Here is a 24,121-nt window from a genome sequence, read left to right as displayed (position 1 = left end):
GATAATGTTTAGCAAAGCCACAAATTCATACAACTGGGAATACTCTCATCGATCAAGACTCTAGAATCTGCTGAGGCAAATTTCCACATCCTCATCTGTGCACTCTGGTTCAAATAAATATGGCCAACCTTCAAGCCAAAGTGACTCGCTACCTAACTCATAGAAGATTTAGCTGCGTAGTTTCCAGAAAGTCAACGCATAGTTTGCGCAGTCACACAACAACCACAATAAAACAGAAAAATACCAACTTGAAATAAACTGGTCAACAACTGATTTTATATGTTCCTCGAGGCTAAGATGTACAGGATACAAATGCTTGTTACATTACTCAGTCACACTCCCTCCACAAATAAACAGCTGTGCACAGAAATAAGGTTTAGGTGTTATTTTCTATTTCATTTAGAGATGGAGTTACTTTTCCCTTCGCATAAGCTGGGAAATTTGCCAACAGAAACTGTTGCACATTTGATTGACTTTATACTTCATATATTTTAAATTGATTGTAGAGATGCTGGAAACAACAGTTTTTCATGGATGCATGAAAGTCTGCAGGGGACTTGTGGACACACTTTGATGGCAACATTTAAATGGCGCAGACCATCGTGCTTTACTTTACACTGAATTTGTTCAGTGAATGTATAAGATGATGTAAGTATTCAATGTTTCTGAAAGTATAAATGTGCTTCACTGCTGCACTGAAGAGTCTTTGGGAATCTAGAACCTTATATCTTAAGGATGTCTTTGTTGTTGTTGTTGGGTGTTTTTTCTTCTTTTTTTGAGCGCATTAACATTTATCCCTTCTGGATACTTCTACATCGTTATTGACCTCGAAAACCCCCATTGAAGTCAGGAACAGTGCAATTACCTGTCTACAAAGGGGCCATATAGAGCTGGACATAGGCTTGGCAGATTACTAGCAGACACCTCATTACTGCAGCAGACTTCAACAATAGGCCTGGGCATTGCTTCTTCTACATCTATCTGTCAAGTGTACTATTAGTCTGTCAAATGGGGACAGTCAGCACCATTAGGCCACCTTGATAATCAGACCTATTTACTCCCTCATTTTCCTCTTCTTCACTGTCAGTCTTTCAGTCTGGTAGGGGGAAAAAAAGCACTCCATTTCTCCATCCTGCCTTGCCTTCCCTCCCACTCATCTCCTGATTCTTTCTCAGACAAAGACAAGTTCAGTTGGTCATTATGTTCCTCAGAGAGTCGTTGTAATCAAATGTGGTATGCCCTCAACCAAGCGGGCCAAATTTAATTTCAAAATGTAGTCCCACACAAAGGAGATCTGGATGAAGCAATTACTATGTCACTGGTCTTTGATATAAATGTAAAGTTCATTCTACAATTAAAGTAAAACAGGGCTCAACTAGACTTCGTTCGATATTATATATTTTATCAGCGGATGAGAGTATGTATTTGCACATCTTTAGAGGATAGGAAACATGACATGAGCTATCAAAGTGCACGACTGACGAAAGGATCCGTGGACCCAGGCTACTAAAAACTTGTCACTTTCTTCCTTTCGAGACTCAACAATCTTTTTTTTCCACTAAGCAACTCCACTTTATGTTTGTTTAATTCCCCCAAGCTTTGCTTTTTACAGTTCGACCCATCCACAAACAGAAAAAAGGAAGAAAGCCTCATTTAAATGTTTCACATGGTCAGTATTTGTCCCTTGATAGGTGTTTTTTTGTGTACAAGTCAAAGCTCTACAAAAGCATGAAAAAATCGCTTGTAGCAAAAAGGACCATCAAAGTCAATATCCTCAACCTGTCATTTCCATTGGATGGGCTTGGCTCCCACCACACAAATCACACAAGCAAGTACAGAGACACAGACAGGGAGAATAAGAGGAAATAATACCACCCTGAAGCTAACCATAGCATGGACACATGTGCATCCATGTGAATACACATGGATGTATAGAAACACAAGCTTAAAAAAGTGTCCTCCAATCTGACACTTTAGTGTTGAACAGGGACGAGATTTGAATCTCAATTAGCTGCTACATACCTATAAAGCAAGCTGTGCTCTTTTTGCCCCACAATATAACATTTAACAGGCAATTTCCTCAGTTAAGGAAAGGAAGGGCTAGAAAGAGCATGTATGCATACCTCACCTGAACAATTTTCCTCTCTCTTCAAGGCCTGATTATTCACAGTGGAGAAATATGAAATCATAGTAGCCCTGAAGATTCCTAAGCCATGAAGTGTGGCTTCATAATGCACATGATGAATACTCTATTAGGATGAAATGATTCACAGTATTTACAATAATAGGGTATTTGCCATTTCACAAATTAAACTGAAACAAAATGCAGAGTAACCAGAATGTTCAATTCAATTTTTCAATTTCATTTAAGTTACACAGCGCCAAATCACAACAACAGTTGCATCAAGGTGCTTTATATTGTAAGGTAGACCCTACAATAATACAAAGAAAACAGAGAAAACCAGAACAATTATGTTACCCCTATGAGCAAGCACTTTGGCGACAGTGGGAAGGAAAAACTCCCTTTTAACAGGAAGAAACCTCCAGCAGAACCAGGTTCATGGAGGGGCGGCCGTCTGCCGCGATTGGTTGAGGTAAGAGGAGCAATACAGGAAAAAAACATGCTGTGGAAGAGAGCTAGAGATTAATAACAGCTATTCTCAAATGAAGAGAAGTGTATAAACACATAGTGGGTGAAAAAGCTGACAAAAGATGAAATACTCAATGCATCATGGGAATACCCCAGCAGCCTAGACCTATTGCAGCGTAATTAAGGGAGGATTCAGTGTCACCTGATCCAGCCTTAACTATATGCTTTAGAAAAAAGGAAAGTTTTAGGCCTAATCTTGAAGCACAAGTAAGCCAGAGAAACATGCTCTCTCTTTCTAGTCCTCTGTCAGTACTGTAGCTGCCTAAAGGAAGCATGAATGATGTAAACAGAATTGGTCTTAGCACGGAACCCTGTGGAACTCCCTAATTAACCTTAGTGTGTGAAGACTCTCCACTCACCATTTACATGAACAAATTGGAGTTTATACTAGATAGATATGATTCAAACCACTGCACGCAGTACCTTTAATACCAACAACATGCTCTAATCGCTGTAATAAAATATTATAGTCAACAGTATCGAACGCTGCACTGAGATCAGGACAAGCACGTCATTTGTAACCTTCACTAAAGCTCTTTCTGGACTGTACTGTAACAGAACACTTACCAAAAGTAAACAGCTAAAATGAAAAACAACATTGATATGGACAGCTTTTTGAATGGTCATGGAAGTAAAGGTACTTACCAGCCTGGTTGGTGGTGATATCTATGGAAACATGCTGCGCAGGGTATGGACTCTTATTGCTGACACCATTGACGGCCTGTATCTCGAAGCTGTAGACAGTATGAGCCAATAAGTTGCTGATGAACACCCTGGTCTCGGTCAGGCCCAGCTGTCTTGGAACAAACTCGACGTTGTCATCACAGTGGGAACAGGAACGCCGGTTGGCCTGGCACTTCTTGCACACTATGTTGTAGACGACATCATCACGACCACCCGTCTCCCTGGGGGCATGCCACTCCAGGATCACCGAGGTTTCATTGACAATGGAGATCACATTTCTCGGGCTGGATGGCACGCCTGTAGATATAAAAATTATGAAAGATAAACTTGAGGGTATCTGTGTAAAAGATGTCATCAGGCTGAAAGAAAATTAACACATTGCTTATAAAGAGGAAAACAAAATAGTTTCATACATTTCTCTCCTTTTACTTTTGTCAATTTACAACAGTCTAATAAATACAAATGCTGGTTTTGAGAGCAACTTGTCTTTTTCTTATTTTTCTTCATCTCGAGCACAATTTGGAATGCTAATTTATTCCATTCACACCCAGAGAGATCATACAGCGAAACGTTTGTGTCTATCAAACATTGGTTATTTAGCAAAATGCAGTGTTGCATGGAGTATTCTTATCCAAGTGGCTCTGGAGATTCACGCTCCCATTCACTCCCTCATAGCCCGCAGCTGGAGCGGAACTTCAAAAACGATATTCAGAAAGAAATCAAGAAATAATGAAACTATTGTTTTGCTTGAGTGGTGGCTTAATATCAGGGTGCAGAAAAGTGCCTTGTTTGGCCTTCTGCAATTGCAGCACAATTCTTAAAGAGTTAAAATCTGTTTAAATGCCAGTGGAGAATTACTCTTAGCTGAGAGACCCTTCGACTGCTCAGAAGCAGCCCTCCCAGATACCAGACAAAGCTTTCCAAAACCCTTACCCTAGCTCCTTAGGTTAAGTGAGGCAGCCCTGCAGAGCTGATCTGGTAGCAATTTATCTTGCATAAAGCCTGACCTTTATCATTATAAGAGAAATTAAACTGACCTATTTCTAGACCCATGACTACAGTGAACCGAAAATCAACTCAATTCTAGAAAACCTTTTGAGGAATTACTCGACTCGCACACAGCAACACAAAAAGCAGGCCATTAGCATAGGAACAGTAATGATACATCATTACACATGTGCTTTTCTATAATATGGGCAAGTGCAATATGCGCAAAAGTGTCTGTGCGAATAAGACTGGTGCAGCCATCCACAGTATTTATGTCATACCCTTTAAGCAGATGTGGAAATCAAAATGACACTTTATGATACGGCTAAATAAATCGACAGGGTCACGCAAGGTGAACATGGCTTCCTAGAAAGAAGAGACGCGGCGAGGCAGAAATGCACGGCAGCAAAAAAACACCCCTGAGTTAGTAGACAAAATGAAAGTCTGATCAATATTAATATGAGTATTATGTCAAAAGTCCTACTGTGTTACTCCTCTCATGTGTTCCTCACACTCACAGGCTGATATGCATAGCGCCCTGTTACTAAGGGGGCTTTAAAATACCACCTGAACTGTAAAACACTACGGCCCAGTTTCCTTCCTTGGCTACTGATATAAAGAGAGCCCCAGTGCCCAAAATAAAAACGTCCAGATATTGTGTACTCATCCACCTTTTGAATGGTCTGAGGCTAGTGCTTCTCTTCTTTCAAACTGTTTGTTTTTATGATGTGAAAAAGGCCTTGGGGGGCCAACAGAAGGTCCCTGTGTGGAGATAGTGATCACAGCCAGAGGAGCCGGGAGAAAGAAAGAGGGGCTGTGTGGGCTGGTGAGAGATGAAAAAAACAACATGTTATAAGGATTAATAGTGACTCTGTAAGAGACTAAAGCAGTCAGAGTCGGAGTGTGTTCGTGTTAGCAGTGCTGCTTGTGAGATTTGGGTGTATTCACAGTGATGAGTGAGGAAGAACTGGAATATGAAACTGATAAAAGTACAATCTACACATCCATAACACTCGACAGTAGCTTTGAACCTTTCTTGACTCTGTGTGAGCGATACTTTAGATGTGTCAACGAGACTTAGGAAAGTTTTGAATATAAGTGGATGCTTGTGCCTGATAGTCTAGAGCATTATGTCTTCAAAGTCAGTACAGGAATTAGAGCAGGCTAGACAATTACCTTGACTTAGCTCCATTTATTACCAGTCACTGAGAGAGGAAACTGGCCAGCTGATGGCTGAGCTGTGGGAAGCACCCTTAACTGACTCCAGAAGTGGATTAAGAAAAAAAAGGCTTGTGAGAAAAGAGCAGAGATTTATTCACTTTGACAGCTTCCTCTCTTTTCCCTTTGAATTATAAAATCAGAGGAAAACAGCTAAATGGGATGATGAGGAAAATGAAGAAAAAAAAACAGATAAACCATTTCAGTTAGAAATTTTTATGGGTTTTGTTTGGATTACAAAAGCACAGACGACATTCGATAGGACTCCAGGAAGTTTTCAGGGGACAGGCCACAGATATGAGTATTGAGTGAGAGCCATAACACTCAGAACCAATATGGTACAGATTACGCATACTGAAATTCATCAGAACCATACTGCTTTCCTTGTCAGTTCCCATATCTATGCTGATTCAATTACCATCCAAAGATGTTCCCCATGAACCAGTTAGCAGCTGCATATACAGCTTTTTTTTTTTTAATGTATAAACATAATAACATATTTAGAATTTGGCAGGGTTGCTTTTATTTTTCAGCATAGACTATACATTAAAAAATGCATATTCAAATCTTGCTTTGTCACACGGAGTACCTCCTGGTGTGTTGATGGTATTTGTTTTTTCTTTCTTTGACACAAGTCCACCCGGACCTCATGCACCATCACCTCTTCCCCTGCCCCCCCCCCCCAGACCAATTAGAACTGGTTTCACTGCTCGACTCCCGTCAGTTACCACTCAGCTTGTCATTCTTTTGACTCCACATACTGAGACACCCATTGTCCCAGCATGCTGGGTCACACCGACCTCTCTCCACTGAACCATGCTAACACATGAAAACATTATTTATTTATTTTCATTATTTATTTTTTTAAACACACGCACATCTGTGGGGTAGTTGGGGAATGTCAAACTGGGGCCTTGAGCTTGGGGATCAGAGTGAACATAAAACACTCACTAAAAAAGTCCAAATCAGAATGAAAAGGTTTCACACACAATCTTTGAAGCTTTATCAACATTTCTCTTCAAAATATTTGAATATGTTTTCATTTTAAAAACTGTTAAAACTGCTTTAAAATGAAAATTCAGATAGGAAGGAACATTTTCATTAACAAACCTATAAATGCACATCGCATCGACCAAACGCAGACTCTGGCAGTGTATGCACTGAGGAGCAACAGGAAACAGAGGGTTGGTCACAAAAATGTTAAGGAGAAAGATGATAAAGAAAACATATGAGCAGAGATTTCTTTGCTTAGGCTGAGATGGAACCAATACTTGAAAATACACAGAGAGGTACCAAAGCATCACCAATGGAATGACTACCGAGACAAAAAGGTTGAAATCAAAAAGGAATGAGAGTAAGCTTAAATGTTCTAGCTTAATTTTTGTGGCAGATAAAACCCAATCAACAAGGATATGTGCGTTTAAAAAAAAAGTCTCTATATTTCCTTCTCCAGACTAAAACGCAATCCCTGGGTTTTCAAACTAAAGCTGGTTGAGCGTTTCCAAAATCTTGTTCCACCCAGAGCAGAATGGACACTGGCACAAAGGTAAAACTCGCATGTCTTCAAACAAAAACGTATTAACAGGGATGTAGCTGATTCCTCTCCTCAGGCATAGAATGAAGTCAGAAAAAAATGTCTTAGATAAAGGAAATCCGAGGAGCTGGTATTTAAAAGTGCATCTCTGCCTTGGCATATTCATACCCCCAACGGGAAAAAAAAGGTTGTGGGGGGTGGGGTGGTTAGCATGCGGCCTTCAGCTCACAGAGCCATGCAACAGACAATCCATCAGCGAGCTAATCAGACTGATCAGGAGCATAGAGCCCCTACGTGCCTGATGACGGCAAGAAGTGCTTAAGCTACAGCATCAAGCTACAGGCTGGTCTGATTTAAGCTACTCTAGCAGTGCTCTTATCAAGACCTGTAGTATTAAAGAGATTGCTACTAGGATCATCTCACTAGCCCCCCTGGCTGAGATCTATGACAACTAGAGCATCACGCCTAGCTGCTACTGTATGCTTCAGCCTTCAGAAAAAGCTTTGTGCAGACAGATTTGCAGACAAATTATTTTAATACAAATTGAAAAGCTGCTAACATTTGCTTAATATTATCAATATAATATTGCTAAAAGGGACCATTTCCAACAGATTTAGCATACAGCCTTTTGGTATGTTTTACTTAAGTGTGAGTGTATTAGTAAGCAGTTTCATTTTTTTGTCTGAATACAAACAGCAATGTAACTGGACTCCTGTTACAGAGTTATAGAGAGGACCGAGCACAAAATGAAGGAGAAGAGTGGGGCAAAGGAAAAAATAACAGAACTGACAGAGCAGATAAGACGAGATTGAAAACAGAGAAAAAAGGAGCCAGTTACATTTTGAAATGGAACACAGAGCATACGGATCTATTTAAGATGTCTAAGATGGAGCTGCTGTTGAGCTGAGATTGCTTGGGGGAAAATGCAAGGCCACAAAATAAAGGCTGAGGCTTTAGCTGATGGAACACTTGCTAATTCGTCAGGCAGTGCCGTAAACTATTGGAGAGCACAGAAAACTGAGAACATCTAAAGCCTAAACGGTACCAGCACAGCTCTGCGTTTGTCCTATGCAGAGCTAAGCACTGCTTTGCAGCCATGTTACATGTCTACATGTTGTAGCCATTTACTTTCACGTAGAGCTGGGCGATATGAGATTTTTTCATATCACGATATGTTTTTTTCATTTCAGGCGATAACGATATCTATCACGATATAAGCCAAATAACTATATTTGTAAGATTTAAATGTGCCGTTGCTCACAAGTAAAATGTGAAATAATCAGCAGCTTGTTTTTATTTAAATATTTATTTCCCATAATAAGTTCAACAGGGTAGATGTACTTAAGGAACATGAGACTTTTTCAGATAAATAAAGGCAAATATTGCAAACTACACAAAAGGCAGCCGCTAAAGCGTTTAAGTTTCAAAATAGAACAAACGAAACAGACTAAATTGTCAATTCCACTTAGAAACAAAATATTAATTCTAAAAATAAATCTTAGTTTGTTTTACAGAAGAACAGACAAAACTAACTTTTGTCAGTATCAAATAAACTGAGAACTAAAAGGAAATTCTCAATCTCTCCTTGTTGTATAGCTGAGCTTTTCAAACAGTTTTAACAGTTACTTTAGTCTGACAAAAGCCGAATGACGAATTAGCGCTTCCAGTCAGAGACTGAGGCTACGTCCACACGTACACGGGTGTTTTTGAAAACGGAGATTTTCCGTTTTCGTTTTAAAAAATAATCCCGTCCACACATAAAGGCAGAAATGAAGGAAAACGCTGCTATGAACATGCCAAAGCAGCAGGTGGCGCTAGATTCCTAACCGTGCAGAAATGTTGGCCAATCAGAAGTCTAGAAGCCTCGGTGGGAAAAAGTAAACAAAGCTGGGGCATAGAAGCAGACCCGAGTCGTATGTGTGGACGGACAGTAACTGTGTGTATATGTAAGCATTTAAACACTGCAGAGTAGAATTAACAGTAACAGTATTGTAGAAATTCATTTCACCGAAACAATAACGTGGCGCACAGTGTGACGCATGCACCAGTTTATTGTATTTCCAGACTTGCTTTCGGCACAATTTACAGTGCACGCTACTCTGTTTTTTGTCAGACTTGAAATAGCCGAAATACCTTCACACTACGGAGCTTCTATGGCTCTTCCGTTTGACAATCTCTCCGGCATTGGAACCATCATCTGTTTTCTCTTCGGTCACGCTCGGTTGATTTTTCTAGTCGGCACACTCATTTCCTCCATTACGCGCTGGCTCCATTACCCGCTGCCTGCTTCCCAAACAAACACATGTGCGGCTTGGCACTTGTGCTGTACGTAACAAGTCACGCGACGTGACGCTGCGGCTGTGATTGGTTCGGCTCTGCGCTACTTAGTTTGGATTGGCTGACCTTTTTTTTAAAAAAAAATTTTATTTTAAGAGGACAAGAGCGGCGAAGTCTATCGCGATAGCTTAATTTCTCTATCGAGTAAAAGTTATATCGCGATATATATCGTTATCGTTCTATCGCCCAGCTCTACTTTCACGTCAAGAACATGTGGTACAACCAGTCTGTGCGCTAGTCCTGTTTGTGCTATTGTTGCCGCAGAAAAGATAGAAGTTGTGACCAAGAGCTGAAATGAAACCTAGTGACGCCATCATCTTTGTGGTGATCAATGCTGTTGCCCTCATACCTGTTCAGGTCCACTTTTTCACCAAACGGCACTCTCCCTACGTGTAACGTCTTCCTCGGTGGATTAAGCGCTGCTGTGCACACCTTTCACATAGCCAAATCGTTCAGAGACAGACAGCCATGCTCCGCTGGGCATTCACTGCACCTTTTAGCCCCTTTTATTCATTTATTTATTTGTTTACTCATTTATTTTTTTCACAAAAGAATACATGGCTAAATAAGAACAATGAACTCAGAGTTTAGAAGCAAAAGCTATACAGCTGCTACCTGATTAGGAAAGTTCTATGTGCTTTTGAGTCCATTTGGGCCAATTAATCAGGTCTATGTGAATAAATGTGGGCTAAATGAACACATAACCACACCAATAATGCTTCCAGCCTGATGTTGTGAAGAGAACAAACCATTAAGACACTCCCCAGTGACAGTGAAGGAAGTGAGGTAAACAAACTTTTTGGGGTCTAACAATGCTCTCCCTCTGCATAACTGTGTGTCAGCAGGGATAACAGGAAGGCTTAGCATATTGCTTTTACATCATATTAAGATAACTATGATGCTGTGAGAGGCCTTATTGGATCTCCAGCGGATAACGGCAGGACAGTGTCGAAGTTTCACAGCATTTGCCTGAGTAATTAGGACTTCAGGGGATGATACTAGACACGGAGAAAGAACAACAGCAAAAACGAGAGAAGTGAGAAAGGATGTGGAGAGAGAGAGAGAGATAGCTGAGAGGAAACACAAGGAGCTCCATCAATCCTAAGAAGAAGACAATAAGAAGACAAGATGGGTGCTGGATAAATGCACATTCATATGCATTTAAATTAAAATAGATAACCCCGCGTCTCACCCTGTGATAGCCGTGATAGACCACTGGATCCTTTTCAGTTTGTCTCAGAAAATGCCAGAAAGTGCCATTTCTGACATTTTGTTTATATGTGGCTTTTAATATGTATTAGTGCCTTAGTGCGCAGCCAATCTAATTTATTGGATACTTACTGGTGCAAGGTTTATCTGGCTGATCACCATCCCCACGGTAGTAGCCGTTGCGGCACACGCAGATGGTGGCAGCCTCAGATGTGGAGCGGCTGTTAGGAGGGCACTGTAGACAAAGACTTGGACCTTGGGTCGACTTGAAGGTACCCGGTGGACATGCTGTGACAAGAAAAAAAACACTGTTAGAACTGTAAAATACAACAAAAAAAGCATGAATTCAATTAAGGCAAGCACAAGGTTAAGCTATTTTTAAGTGATTTTTGTCAATTGCCTTTCTGCAAGTTACTCTTACCCCCTCCCAAACTCCGCTATATTTAACGCATGTCTTATTTTGCTCCTAATGTGGCTGTCATCGCTGGTGCTAGGAGGGTTAATTTATGTGGGACAGCAGTGGAAGATGTTATCAGAAATAGAGGTAATTGGCATGGATGGATGGCTCAAGGATGTGAACACGGTGCTGCAGCTTTGGCTGTATCCTGTACTTCTCCACTGAGTCCTCGCCCTGAATGTTTAGCGGCGAGCTCTGCATATCTATAATACAGGCATATTGATTAAACACAACTTAACTTAACCGAACTCTCTGAACTCAGTGTGATAGAGAGAGGGAAAACCCCAATACCTAAACAGATGTGTCTTGGATTACAGCCACCCAAGGTATTTATTTAATTTTTTTTCTTTTAACAGTGACCGATGGGTTTCAGGTTTCTGAAAAACAGCAGAGTGCACAAAAGCCCAAAAGTGTTTTAACGTCTGAATCTTAAGATCTGTAGGCACACAAAGGCTTGGTGAAGAGCTTGCGGTAAATAATGATTTGTGTTCTTCTACAAATTCTACAGGTGTGACACAGCGATTTCAGGTAGTATAGCTGAACAGTTTGTAATCCCTCCTCCAGATAAATCCCACACTCCACCTGAGCTGTCAGATTTATCCAGTGAATGGCCGCCTCAGCCTACAAGACAGCACAAAGTCCCCAGGAATATCTAATGGAAACAGAGTTTGCCCTTACATCAAAAACATTTGGATCCACATTCGATGCTACCTATAGAGCTGAAATACTATACTATATCCAGACAGAGGACCATGCCTGAAACCTGTGCTTAGCTCATATTACTTTGGTTAGTGCATTACTCGCTCCCTCTTTGGGTCTGTTTGCTTTTGACCTGCTGGTTTGTTCTTCTGTTGGTAGACGCTTTTGTTCAATATTAAAATGAGCCGGCTGCGTCTTTGTTTCTAAATTAGGGCATTGTTAGCAGAAGCCTCCACACCCACTGGCACATTTTTGCATTGTGTTTTCATTTGCTTTGCTTAGTAAATTTGACCCCTCACTGTATGCAGACATATTTAAGCGCAGTACTGAATTTTTACTCATTTACGTTTTCCTCGTGCACAGCAGTGTGCAAAAGTTTCGGGCACTTTAAATGTTTTATTCATCGCCTGATACCAGAGCGATTAGGCTCTGATCATTTAAAAGTTATTCTGCAGCATGACCACAATCTCAGACAGGCTGCGAGAGTCATACTGGCCTTACTGATAAGAAGAACGAGGATTTCTAAAACAGTCCTGCCAGCACTAGTTTGTGGATGTTGGTGTGACGTGTTAAAGTCCCAAATTCTAAAGGCCACGGTGGACTATGAAGATTATTGTAGCTGATAGCATTGTGCTTAAGTGCAGGCAATAACCTAATCCACTCACCCCAATATCCCAAAAGAATACAAAGAGTTTCTGTGTGGTGTGGAGGGGTTATTTTACTGAGTAAAATAACTATGATCAATGTCCTATGTCTTAGCAGGCTTACTGATGAGGGAGGATGCTCTGGCACTGCTGCATGCCAAAAGGGGAATAAGTTATACATTTAATGGGGCAAGGCTGTGTCTATTTGCCTGAGCGATAGACAGATAAAAACAGTCATTTTATTCATTTCGCTCACAAAGTGAAACACCTACCCAGCACTAAGATGCTTATCAAGAAAAACAATGACAGAGTTTATCAAAATGACGGGCCAGTGGTTTGGCTAAGTATTTCAAATATTAATAGAGACTGCTTAAATCAGTCCATCAACAAAATAGTTTAGTTTAATCTGACTAAGAGCCTTCAATTCTAATATGAACACGTTGCCAAACGGAGAGCTATTTAAACTAACAATGGTAAATGGCCTGTATTTGTATAGCGCTTTACTAGTCCCTAAGGACCCCAAAGCGCTTTACACAACCAGTCATCCACCCATTCACACACACATTCACACACACACACATTCACACTGGGGCGCACTGACAGAGGCGAGGCTGCTGGACACTGGCGCCGCCAGGCCCTCTGACCACCACCAGTAGACAACGGGTGAAGTGTCTTGCCCAAGGACACAACGACCGAGACTGTCCAAGCTGGGGCTCGAACCGGCAACCTTGAGCCACTCCCAACTCTTGAGCCACGATCGCCACAATGGCAAGGTGTTGGGCCCATTCTCCCTCACTGCCAGGTCAAACACTAGAAAATATAGCACTGCATGAAAGGGAAACCTCCACTGCTAATTAAACAGGTCTTTGAGACACAATTAAAAATATTATGCTTAAAAAATTAAAAATGCTGGACATTTTATAGATCCTATTTTCTGACATTTATAGACTAGGATTTGGCCAGCCCCTCTTATAAGCTGTCGGGAAGGATTAGCGATAAAGAAAGAATGAGAAGCAAATCAGGTTAAAAAGAGAGATGATTTATATACACACACACACGCACACAAGTGAAGGCGATTCCCAGCGAGCCGCGGTTCTTACATGTCCTTTGGCTGGGCTGACGGACACACTGTGGGCTAACTGACTGACCTTATGTCTAGTCACACAGCAATTTCCACACACAGTCAGAGCACCAATATTTATCAAACATACATGATCAAACTGCACCAAGTCCAAATAGAAGAAGAACATATTGCTATTGCTATGTCGTGGATGTTTAAGACCTGTCTTGATACAGCAGATGTGCAAGGGTTGTGAAAATGTTACTGCATATAGGCAATAATGTTCCTACGGGTGTGTAGGGGGGCTCTTTTTTTAGTGTGGGACTGATAGTTTGCAAACTCTCTTGACTTGTAACACTGACTCCATGTGTGATGAGATCAAGCTTCTTCTAATACAAGAACATAGAGACTCTATAAAACTCTCCCTGGCCATATGTGGGAGCACATACCAGCTGCAGACCCATTTTATAAAGCAATAACCACCAACAATATCAGAGATTACAAGACGATAAAACGCAGATCAAAAATTCATTTTTAGCAGGAGAAGGGAAGGGATCTTATGTCTCATCATCTTTGCCACATAAAATTCAAACATCGGGGGAGCAGAGCACCGCACGCATGCAGATGGCGTCTCACAAAAGCAAGCGAAAAGCTTCAAATGCATTGCTCGGCTCTTCTGAAAAGGGATCACAATAGGTTGTTCAGCGTGTGTTTAATGGGGTGTGAGGAGAATATGTGCATTGGATTCTGCCCTCGGGTTGTGTGTTTACAGACAGACAGTAGCTGGGCTAGACACTCATAAATGGGAAAAAGTGAGGAGAAAAGCAGGAGAGCCCGTGCTGATTCAGCAGTCTGAGATAGCGGTGCTACAAATGAGTCTCTAAGCAAACCTATGAGCAAAAGAATACACACACACACACTCTTAGATTCCTGTACACAACTCATGTAAATGCACACACTCCATAATCCTACGAAAACGCTCCCATACTGGCATCAGTGATATCACGTACTATGACTACAGCTGACCCGATTAAATGAGATGGCGCACCCGCATTTTCCGCCACTGGACTAAAACATGTTTGACAGAACCTGAGATAATTTAATACCTCTCCTTGGGAAAACCGAAGACGCTACAATCAGCGTTACAGGAGGTGAGATAAGTGACAACCTGGCAGAAACAAAGCAGCCCCGCAAAGACGCAAGCAAACACTTTAGACACAACATAAGATTAATATCTGTCTAGATTAGAACCCCCGCTCTGGTTTTCTTCCTTAATTGAGGAAAGGTTTGCGCACTATTTGCTCTCAGCAATGACTTAATCCTTAAAACAGACAAAAAAAGAAAGCACAAGCAAAACACAAAAGCATAAAAAAAACAATTATGCAAATGTAACATTTCAATCCATAGGATCTCTTCAGGTAAACTGCCTCGTTCCTTTGCACCATAATGTTTTTTGGGTTTTTTGTTTTTTTTTGCTCTGGTGCCTGAAAACCTGTGCCTCGGGCGTACTTGCTGTTTTTCCTCTGTCTTCTCCCTGTAATTGACAAATCGTATGTGCATGAATGTTACCATTAAACTCATCAATTAGCGCCCTACTAGTCTGCCTCACAAAACCAGAAGGAGGAATAGATATGGGCAAAAAGAGAAAGTCAGAATGATAAAGTGATTTGAACTATTATGTCAATAACTCACAAAACCGCAAATGTCTCATTCGAAGAGCAGGCAGCCCCTAGAATGTATCGTTATGCTTTATTGATATTGGAACTGAGCCCAAAATCTTTCTTCCTGATTTGTGAATATTTAGATTGCAGGAGGTCAGGAGTTCCTGTGCCGCAGAAGGGGGATGGAACAAGGTGAAGAAGGAGAGGAAGAAGAAGAAGAAGGACGAGAAGAAAAAGAAAACATGTAGCACGCAGAGCCATAACTCATCAGATGTGTTGGTTTTCAGGGAGATGAAGGCTGTAATATTATATCAACAAGCAATTAGTCTCCCCAGTGGGGGAATAACCCACATTTGAAATGGCTGTATGCAGAAACAAAACATTCAGTCCTCTGAAGTGGTCCCTTCAGGACTCTCTTTGCATTGTTCAATCCTCCTGCTCACTTCTCTTTCCTGACTTCTCTTTGTCTCTCTCCCTGGAATTGCTTTCCCCCCCACCTTGTACCTTTCCTCCCGTTGTTCCTTTCTCGCCTTGATTGACAGCTCTGAATCTATTCGAAGGCTGGCTGTCTTTCTTTCCCTCCCTCTCTCTCTATCTCACTCTACAGTTAGTTGACGGAGGTATGGCAGCTGTGGATCGCTGCTCACTACTCATGACAGTCTAACTGGGATGACTTCATGTCATAGCAGAGCCTGAGCAGCAGACTTGAGATGACGATCTCCTCAATGTCATTTTCCCACCTGGTTCAAGATTACTGATAATGACGACAACCTAAATCTCTCCGGCGTTAAGAAGCATGCAGACCACCTTTATACACCAAACTGTTAATTTGGAGAAAATGTTTCGCACAACATTGATGTATCGATTAGGCAGGACAAACAGGAGAAGATTAGCAATATGAGAAAGTCTCTGAGAGCAAGCTTTAAGAATGGTTGATGTGCAGAGCTGCTCAGGGGTTAGGCTAAGCAATATGCTCGGTGAGCGCATAATACAGTGCAAACTGCAGGCAATACATCAAACGTGGAAGCACACTGGGAATGTCTCGCATTAGCTGCATGTGTTTAAGGTGTGAAGTTGCAAAATGTCTATAACCCATAAGAATTGGAGGCAATTGGAGACGTGGGATTAATGGAGGTAGAGTGATAAATATTACATTAGCTTGTCAGGGAAGCATCACTAGGTGTCGGCTAGATAAAATGGAAATGCGCGAGTCAGGGATTGAAGAAAGCCAAAGGATTATGACCAAGACAAGATTGGAAACAGGTCTCCTATGCAAAAACCCAATCAAAGTTACAGTATACTGTACTAAATCCTTTCCCTGACTTTTATATGGGAATGGCTCCCAGGCACGCACGAGGTTTAAAACCGCTGTAAATTGCTTGACAGATAATTGTGGGAAAAGCAATCAAACATGGAGTAGTTGATATGGAGAAGGTTATGTAATAAGTCTGATCATTTCTCAAGGAATTTCCATTTCATGTAATGAAAATCCAGCAATCCAATATAAAGTAAGCGACATCAAAGACGTTTGGTTTCATCAAATAGCTTTTGGCCTGATGTTAATCAATATAGCTTTTTTTTTAAAAAAAAAGGAATTCCGACTCTGTCTGTGTGAGGTTTTGATGCAAAGAGGGTGTGTGACCTGCCAGCGACCCTGAAGAACCGCCCTTAACCCCCCCAGTGAACCCTTAACCCCAACCCTCATCCATCACATGGGACATATCAGCCTTTAGAGGCTTTGGATTCATGCATACGCCCACTCACTCACAGACACTCATGCAGACAGACGTATGTCTGGGTCAAGACTCCAGTTGACCCCTATTTTATGATTTTATTGCTGAGGCTCTGAGAAAAACAACACTCTCCTACTAAAACAAGCAGAGGATGTGGTTGCGCCAAGTGCGTGCCTGTGTATTTATGTTTATGTGATATCTAAAAAAAATACATCAATTGAGCGGTGAAATGAACAGGCTCGTTTGACAGAGGGGACACAAAAAGTGTCAGGACAGCCAACACCTTAAAACAAAAAGGCAATCAGCGGTGCAGTGTATTGGTATTCAGCCTTGCTCTTCTGTCATTGTTCATTTTCCAGCCACAATCCACGTAATGAGCTGCTTTTCCAACCCAGGTGTTCCATTTCTTCACAAGGTCATTGAAAAACACAATACAATTATTTGAGACCGACGCATGGGCTGAAACAAAGCCTTGTCAAAATCATCAGAAAATGCCCGCAGGATATTAAAAGTCAGGGTTAAAGTCCTCTCAGGGCTATGATTTATTAATTTATAGAAACTGATTTAAGAATAATTGAGCTTTTTTTTTTCCTCATCACAGGTCAACACTGGCCAGATATTATGCATCTTCTCACAAGTGATCCCATTCCTTCCCTTGTTTTAAAGGCATTCGGAGTTCACAGTGGTGACATCATTTGGCAAGTCTGGTCAGTATGAGTTTCCACTATGCCCTGTCATCGCCTTTTAATCTCAAAGAAAGAGAGAGAATGTAGGAGGGATAAGAGGGAAAGAGAGGTTTTTCAGGAATAAAAGGGACGGTCAAAAAAGGGTGCAGTGCTTAAAGCATACCTCGTCTGCTTTTGTTAAGACCAGCGGTGCTGAAATGTTCCGCCCAAAGAACACTCCCTCTGAACATTAATCATCTGTCCATTCTGGCCCTGTCAGAGCCTGTCATCCAAGGTAAAGCAGGCAGCTAAACCGACAACCACCCACATACACACAAACTCACACGCCCATGAATGTTGCCCACATACAGCTATCCTGAACTTTCTGCTGCCGTAGTCCCAGCCACTGCTCATCTGGACATACCTATTCTTTCAGCTAGCTAATACAGCAATGCCTGATGTTGCAGAAACTTCAGTGAACAATAGCTAAACCCCCTTGAGAAAGCAAGATGTCTTCCAATTAGAGCTGTGGTTCAACACTGAGCTGTATATTGCTGTGTGAGGCAAAATCTCTGTAAGGAATGAAAAAAAAAAACAACAACATGAAAAGTAAAAGAAATTTGCATCCTACTTTAGTTGTAGACACTGAGGTCCTAATATTTAGAAAATTATAGTAATTGAGTCCTGTCACACTCCTGAATGTGAACATGTCCGGAGAAGAAAAGCCATGTCTGACTGGTTTCAATAGATGGCAGTGCAGCAGTGAAATAAGTAAAGGATGAGACAGTGTCCAGTTTAAAAAAAAAAAAAAGGAGGGAGAGAAATAGGCCTGTGTGTGATTTCTCCAAAATATTCAGTTTGCTTCACATACAGATATGAAATTCAACAGTTTCACTGCTAATGCTAATGAACAGAACATGTGTCTCCCAGACAATGAATAAAGGATAACACATTCTGCTCCAAATTAATTTGTGTGTGCACGTATCTGTGCATGTGCGAGTCTTAACAAACCAGCAAACAATTTAGCAGACAGCCCACGCCCTTGGGCAGGCTGTTACCATAGTAACCTTACAGCCAGTATTTTTTTGGCCCACACTTTTCCTTTGAACAGCCGGCCAATGACAGACCAGCTGACTGGGAAATCTGGCTTTCTGAAAGCACATGCATGAATTGTGTGTCCTCATGTGCACGTGCATCCGTGCTTGCGTATGCGTGTGTATAATACGAGCCCGATACAGATCGAGGGAGCCAAACGATGCTTTAGCTCCATATAGACTCGAGTGGCACGCTGGCAATTGGCTTGTCTGTATCATGTCATGACACATTGGCTTAGGTCAGTTTTATTTCCAGGAAGATGCAACTCTGTGCCAGGGCTCCAGGCTTATATTTCAGGCGGACAAGTGGTCAGAGAGGAGCAGAAGAAAGATACAGAGAAGCCGCAGAGGTGCTGGAATTCCAGGAAACTTCATTGTGCCAGTCTATTTCTGGTTGGCAGGGTAGTAGAGAAGACGGCCCTCATATCACCGCTCAGCAGGCAGTAACATGTGCTTGCACTACAATCTACACTGTAATCAGAACCTAACAGGGGACTGGCCAGGCTCATTGCCCGCTGTGAACTAATAGAGAAAGAACAAAAACAAAAAGACAACACACAAGGAGGTGCAAGGATCGAGAGTTTCTCGATGACGGGTGAAAACGGAGGGATGTCACATTAGCTAGAGGCATTCTGTATGCTCAGCATTTGACTGGCTGCAGGATACGATTCATCTAAAATTACTCGCGTAATAAACTGAATCCACCACCATTACTAACTTACATTTATTTTATTGTGATGTTTGTGAGTGACTAATTTTTCATTTAGTGACTTTTTTCATTATGTTTTTTTTTCCCATTGTTGGTTTATTAATTTGCTTTGTTGATTTATTTATACCTATATTGGTTCATATTTTCAGCTTTAGTTCGTTTTCTCAGTGGATTTTTTTCCATTTCAGTTTAGTTTTAATTGAAATTCAAATATGATTTAGTTGATATGTTACTTGTTTCAGTAGCTGGAAATCAGAGAAGGGAGCCATTAACTCAAAAACTGGGTGTTTATTTATGTTATTTTATTTTAGTATCCATTTAAAAAAATACTGAATGCCCAAAACTTCTCCAGATGCATCATCAAGGTCTGAGTGTATATGATAGATATACCAGTGTGTCTTAAAATAAATAAATAAATACATATACTTAAAAAAAAAACTGGCATGAATGGGTAAATGTGGATCAAGTGCTTTAACTCATCAGTCAGTTTATCAGAATAATCATCAGAAGCCGTTATGATTACCTTGTGATTAATTACCTTGTGTTTCCAAGAAAAACAGTATCAAACTCAAAGTAGTGAAACCTTTAGCTTCCTCTCAGCACTTGTCTCTTTTAAGCAGATCTAGAACAATTAATCTGTAATAGTTAGCCAAAGATGCCTACTCTTGCTCCTTTTCCTAAATTGCTGTTTCTTTGCTCGACATATTCCATTTACAGCCTTTAAACCTTATATTACAGACTAAACACTACAAACAAACGCTGTAGAATAATAAGATCCGGAGACAGTCTGATCATTAAAAATTGGATTTCATTTACACGAACAAATACGTATTTCCAAAATACAAATTCAAGTACAAAAAACCCCCCCCAGAAAGATACGGTGACATATGTTCAGCAACAGTTGGATTTTTAATCAGTTAGCCTCATTTGGTAACACAGGAAACCTTTAACTTTATTCAATGAAAGAAAATGTGTGTAATCGATGATTGTGGATGAAACCTCAATAGGTTTCTCAAAGCTAAATGTTTATAGCTTGCTGACAGAAAGTTGTCTTTTTTAACAAATACTAATTTTACAAAACAACACTGACTTGTTTTGTTAAACAAATACAACAAGTAAAAACCCACTCCGGATTTATGATTCACATTTGCAAAAGACAAATGTATGATTTGTCACTATGGTGAGTGTCACGGCTCAGCTTGTTACTCCAAAATAAAATGGAGTGTGACACCAGAGTTTATAAAGAGTTTATTAAGAGTTGAATTAAATTTCTAGGGATAAAGTACAAACACATCTTGTAAGGTGTGGATAATTATTGATTAAGCCATGCATCACCCAAAAACTGTTGCACTGATACTGCAAGACACGTATTGGGTTTCACTGGGTTTTATTTATTTTGCACATTTTTATATTTGCCTTAAAATTATACAAGCAAGCAGAAAACATTCTTTCTTACATTACCACTATCAAAGTCCTGCTATCTATCTAGTGTCACTATCTAGTGGAGACTGTTGATCTTAAACACACATTAGCTCCCGATTGGTTCAAATGTTAAAAAAACGGTTGTAGCAAGGCTAAAAGTCAGCTTTAAACACTCATCTATTCTCAAATACCCAGCCTGTAATCTTAGGGTGGGGTTGAGGGGGCACGCTAATGAGTGTAGAGGCCTGGCAAGAGGGATTAGCAATTATGAACATACAAGTGGAGTAGAGTGATAAAACAACTGAAAAACAAAGGTCCCTTCACTGTTTACCATTCTCTAATTTGATTCCTAATTGAGCGTACATAACACAATGTTTACACCAAAATTTTCTGGCAAAGACAAGCAGCCATGGCAGACACACTCAGCTGAACACAGCTATGCTCGTCCCTTTGATGATCTCAGGAAGAGGCTCTCCTGTTCACAACAGCATCGCCACATAAAAGAGCAGTGACATGTGTCTGACCAGCACCGAGCATCTGCACCAGCTCATGGTGACGCTGACATTTTCATACACGGCAAATATGCTATCAGACGGTAGCAGGCTACGAGTCAGTTGGATAACGAGAAAGAAAAGGAGTCTGGCTTTTTAAAATCTAATAGAAAATTTAGAGCCAGCCCTTAGGCTCCAGACATAACTAACAAGACAAGAGATGGACAGGTGAGAGTGGCGAAAATGAGAAGGGAGAGGTGGTGTGAACTACACAGGAGCTCTGAAGCCTTGGATTGTGATGACATCAACTATTATAAAAATAGCTATATTAATTCTACATTCACTAGTAAGATGTTCCTCCAGCTATCCCTCCATCCGCTGCGCACTGCCCTCGCTGCTTTTATGCGTAATAGGAAGAAATGACAAAATGTTTTGCACCATAAGAAAAAAAGCACAAATTATGTGTGAAGCGTAGGTAAGCAAAACCGACCCAAGCGCAGCATATAAGGGTGTGAGAAAGGGAGAGAAAGCGGAAAGGGGAGGTGTGAGCTAAATAAAGTGAGAAAGCACTCAGGAGTACATCTTGTCACTCAAGCTGGTGGCGGCAGAGTCCCACAATATGTGCGCTGTGTGAAGCAGCCACTTCTCATTGAATGCTAAGTGACAGCTAAGCTATTACTGCTAAAACTGACAAAGAGGCACCAGGAAATAATAAAAAAAAGGTTGCATGACAAATACTTTTTAAATTAACTAAGCTACATGTTCTGCACAACACAGTCCAGCAACAATCAGGTCCATGCGTGACTGTGACTCAACAGACGAATGACATGCATAAAATTTTTCTTTTTTCACAGAATGTTAAAAAAAAAACAAAAAAAACAAATGGTTATGTTTAGCAAATATCATTTTGCATGACAAGAAGCCGACCCCATTTCCTGGCACAGAGTGCACCTGCAGCTGTGAAACTCTCAAAAGGTAACCGGACCCAGAGCTCATCTATATTCATGCCATATTTACATCTGCCTGACCTCTTCACAACCTTATCAGTATCGCCTTCTGCAGAAACAAACACACACTAACACACAGAAATGTTGGGTGTTATAGGTAACTGACACCCCCACACCACCCGTCAAAATGCGGACAGTTCTGACCTTTATCAGACAGACTTGGTCAATAAGCCCAGAGCTATAAACGGGGCACACATGTGTTAGCTGGGTAGAATGTGCTTTTGTGCTTAAAGTGAGTACATCCATATGGTGCCTGGACGGATGCAACTGTGCATTGTTCGCTTGATGGAGATAAAGAATAAAAATTGCATCATAGGCTGGTGCTCATGGAGCGCTAAGATATTGGACTTCAAATAGCCTTCAGAACAGATACTGAAACACAAATACATTTTTCATTTATATTTACATTTCATTTATGTGTTTTTATCAAATATTGGCTGTAATATTTGGTATTGAGGTTTTAAATATCAACCTGCGTATTCTGTATATTAATCCATATGGTAGCTGGGATAAGCTCCAGCCCCCATAAACTCTGAAATGGATAAGCGGAGGAGGACGGAGGGACGTTCTATTATTAAGTCTTTTAGAAAGATATTCACTTTTTCACTTTTTGAAGCAGCATAAGGGCAGAAAGATGATGTGAATTATAGAAATATTAGAAAACAATACATTTTTTTCAAAAGGTAGAAAAAAATGCTAAAAATATGCAGAAATAAACGTTTAGTGGAAATTAGAAAATATACACGTGTATTTTTTTTTTTTTTACCAGGTATTTATCCTATGTGTGGATTATAAGAGTCTGACTGCTACTGGGTGATGATTGCAGTCCATCCTGCACAGTTGCTGTAACAGTCAACTACTGCACGAGCTGCTCAGGGCCAGTGTCGGGTGTTGTTCATAATGGACATTAGCTTGGCTAACATTCTCCTCTCATCCACCTTTATTTGTCAGTAAAGTAGTTAGGGGCTAAACACATCAAGATGAAAGCAAATTTAACTTTCAAGAAATCTATCAGCTTTATCAAGAAAGGGGATTTGCTGGGCTGTTCTGAGGTAATGAACAATATCGGCAACAGACATCATTAAGTCAGGAAAAAAACACACACACAGACCGTGTGCACTTCAAATCGGAAATTGCCAGTCTTCATTTGACTTCTTGACATTGTGGTGAGATACATACCAACACACTGTCCAAGTGAAAATCAAGGAGTAACACAACATAACCAATTGGGAAACTAGATTATCCATATAAATGACAGAAAAAAGTTAACATGAAGCAAAGGTCGAACAACATCCAGTGCACTTTTGTGCCTGCTTAAACAAAAGAGATTTTAAACTTGGTCATTTAAAGTAGGTAAGGTTGGATTAGGTACATTTCCAAAGCTTATCAATTTCTGTTCTGCCACAGTCACATCTTCTTGTATTCATGCTACTGCCTAATTAGGTTAACATACTGTAAAAAACACAGCAGTACTGTCTTTAAAAAAAATAATGACACAAGCAGACATAATATTGTGGCACAATTTCTGTAAAATCAGCAATTGTAAAGCAAGTATTGAAAGCGTAATTTAGTAATGCAAGGCTACCATTGCTAAACTGTAACTGATCTTGCGTGCTCAGTTTCATAACAACTGGAGCTTACATTAAACTCAAGTCAATATACAGTATCATAACATACAATTTGCCCTACAGCTCTGTAAAATAATAACAACAAACTGCACAAATGCATAGACACACAAAGGGGTACAAGCATGACAGTGCAATGCTGAATAAACAGGACCAAATAAATAGAATATGCACTGATATACACATGGGTAGACACATACGCACGCAATGAGTGTCATACACGTATCTGAAAACT

General features: G+C 40.6%; 1 protein-coding gene across 2 annotated transcripts in view; it reads right to left on the bottom strand.

Moving 5' to 3' along the window:
• The window catches only part of ephb1 (EPH receptor B1), a 171,248-nt gene that overhangs the window by 59,499 nt on the left and 87,628 nt on the right, over positions 1-24,121 (bottom strand). For both annotated transcript variants that reach the window (XM_026150315.1, XM_026150316.1), the window contains exons 4-5: positions 10,752-10,907; positions 3,296-3,631 (exon numbers count right to left, since the gene is read on the bottom strand). In XM_026150315.1, the coding sequence (XP_026006100.1) occupies positions 3,296-3,631; positions 10,752-10,907 (492 nt within the window). The remainder of the gene's footprint in view (positions 1-3,295; positions 3,632-10,751; positions 10,908-24,121) is intronic.

Source organism: Astatotilapia calliptera, chromosome 18, assembly GCF_900246225.1.
Source record: "Astatotilapia calliptera chromosome 18, fAstCal1.2, whole genome shotgun sequence".
In the NCBI taxonomy this organism is placed as follows: domain Eukaryota; kingdom Metazoa; phylum Chordata; class Actinopteri; order Cichliformes; family Cichlidae; genus Astatotilapia; species Astatotilapia calliptera.
This window is presented reverse-complemented; position numbering and strand designations above follow the sequence as displayed.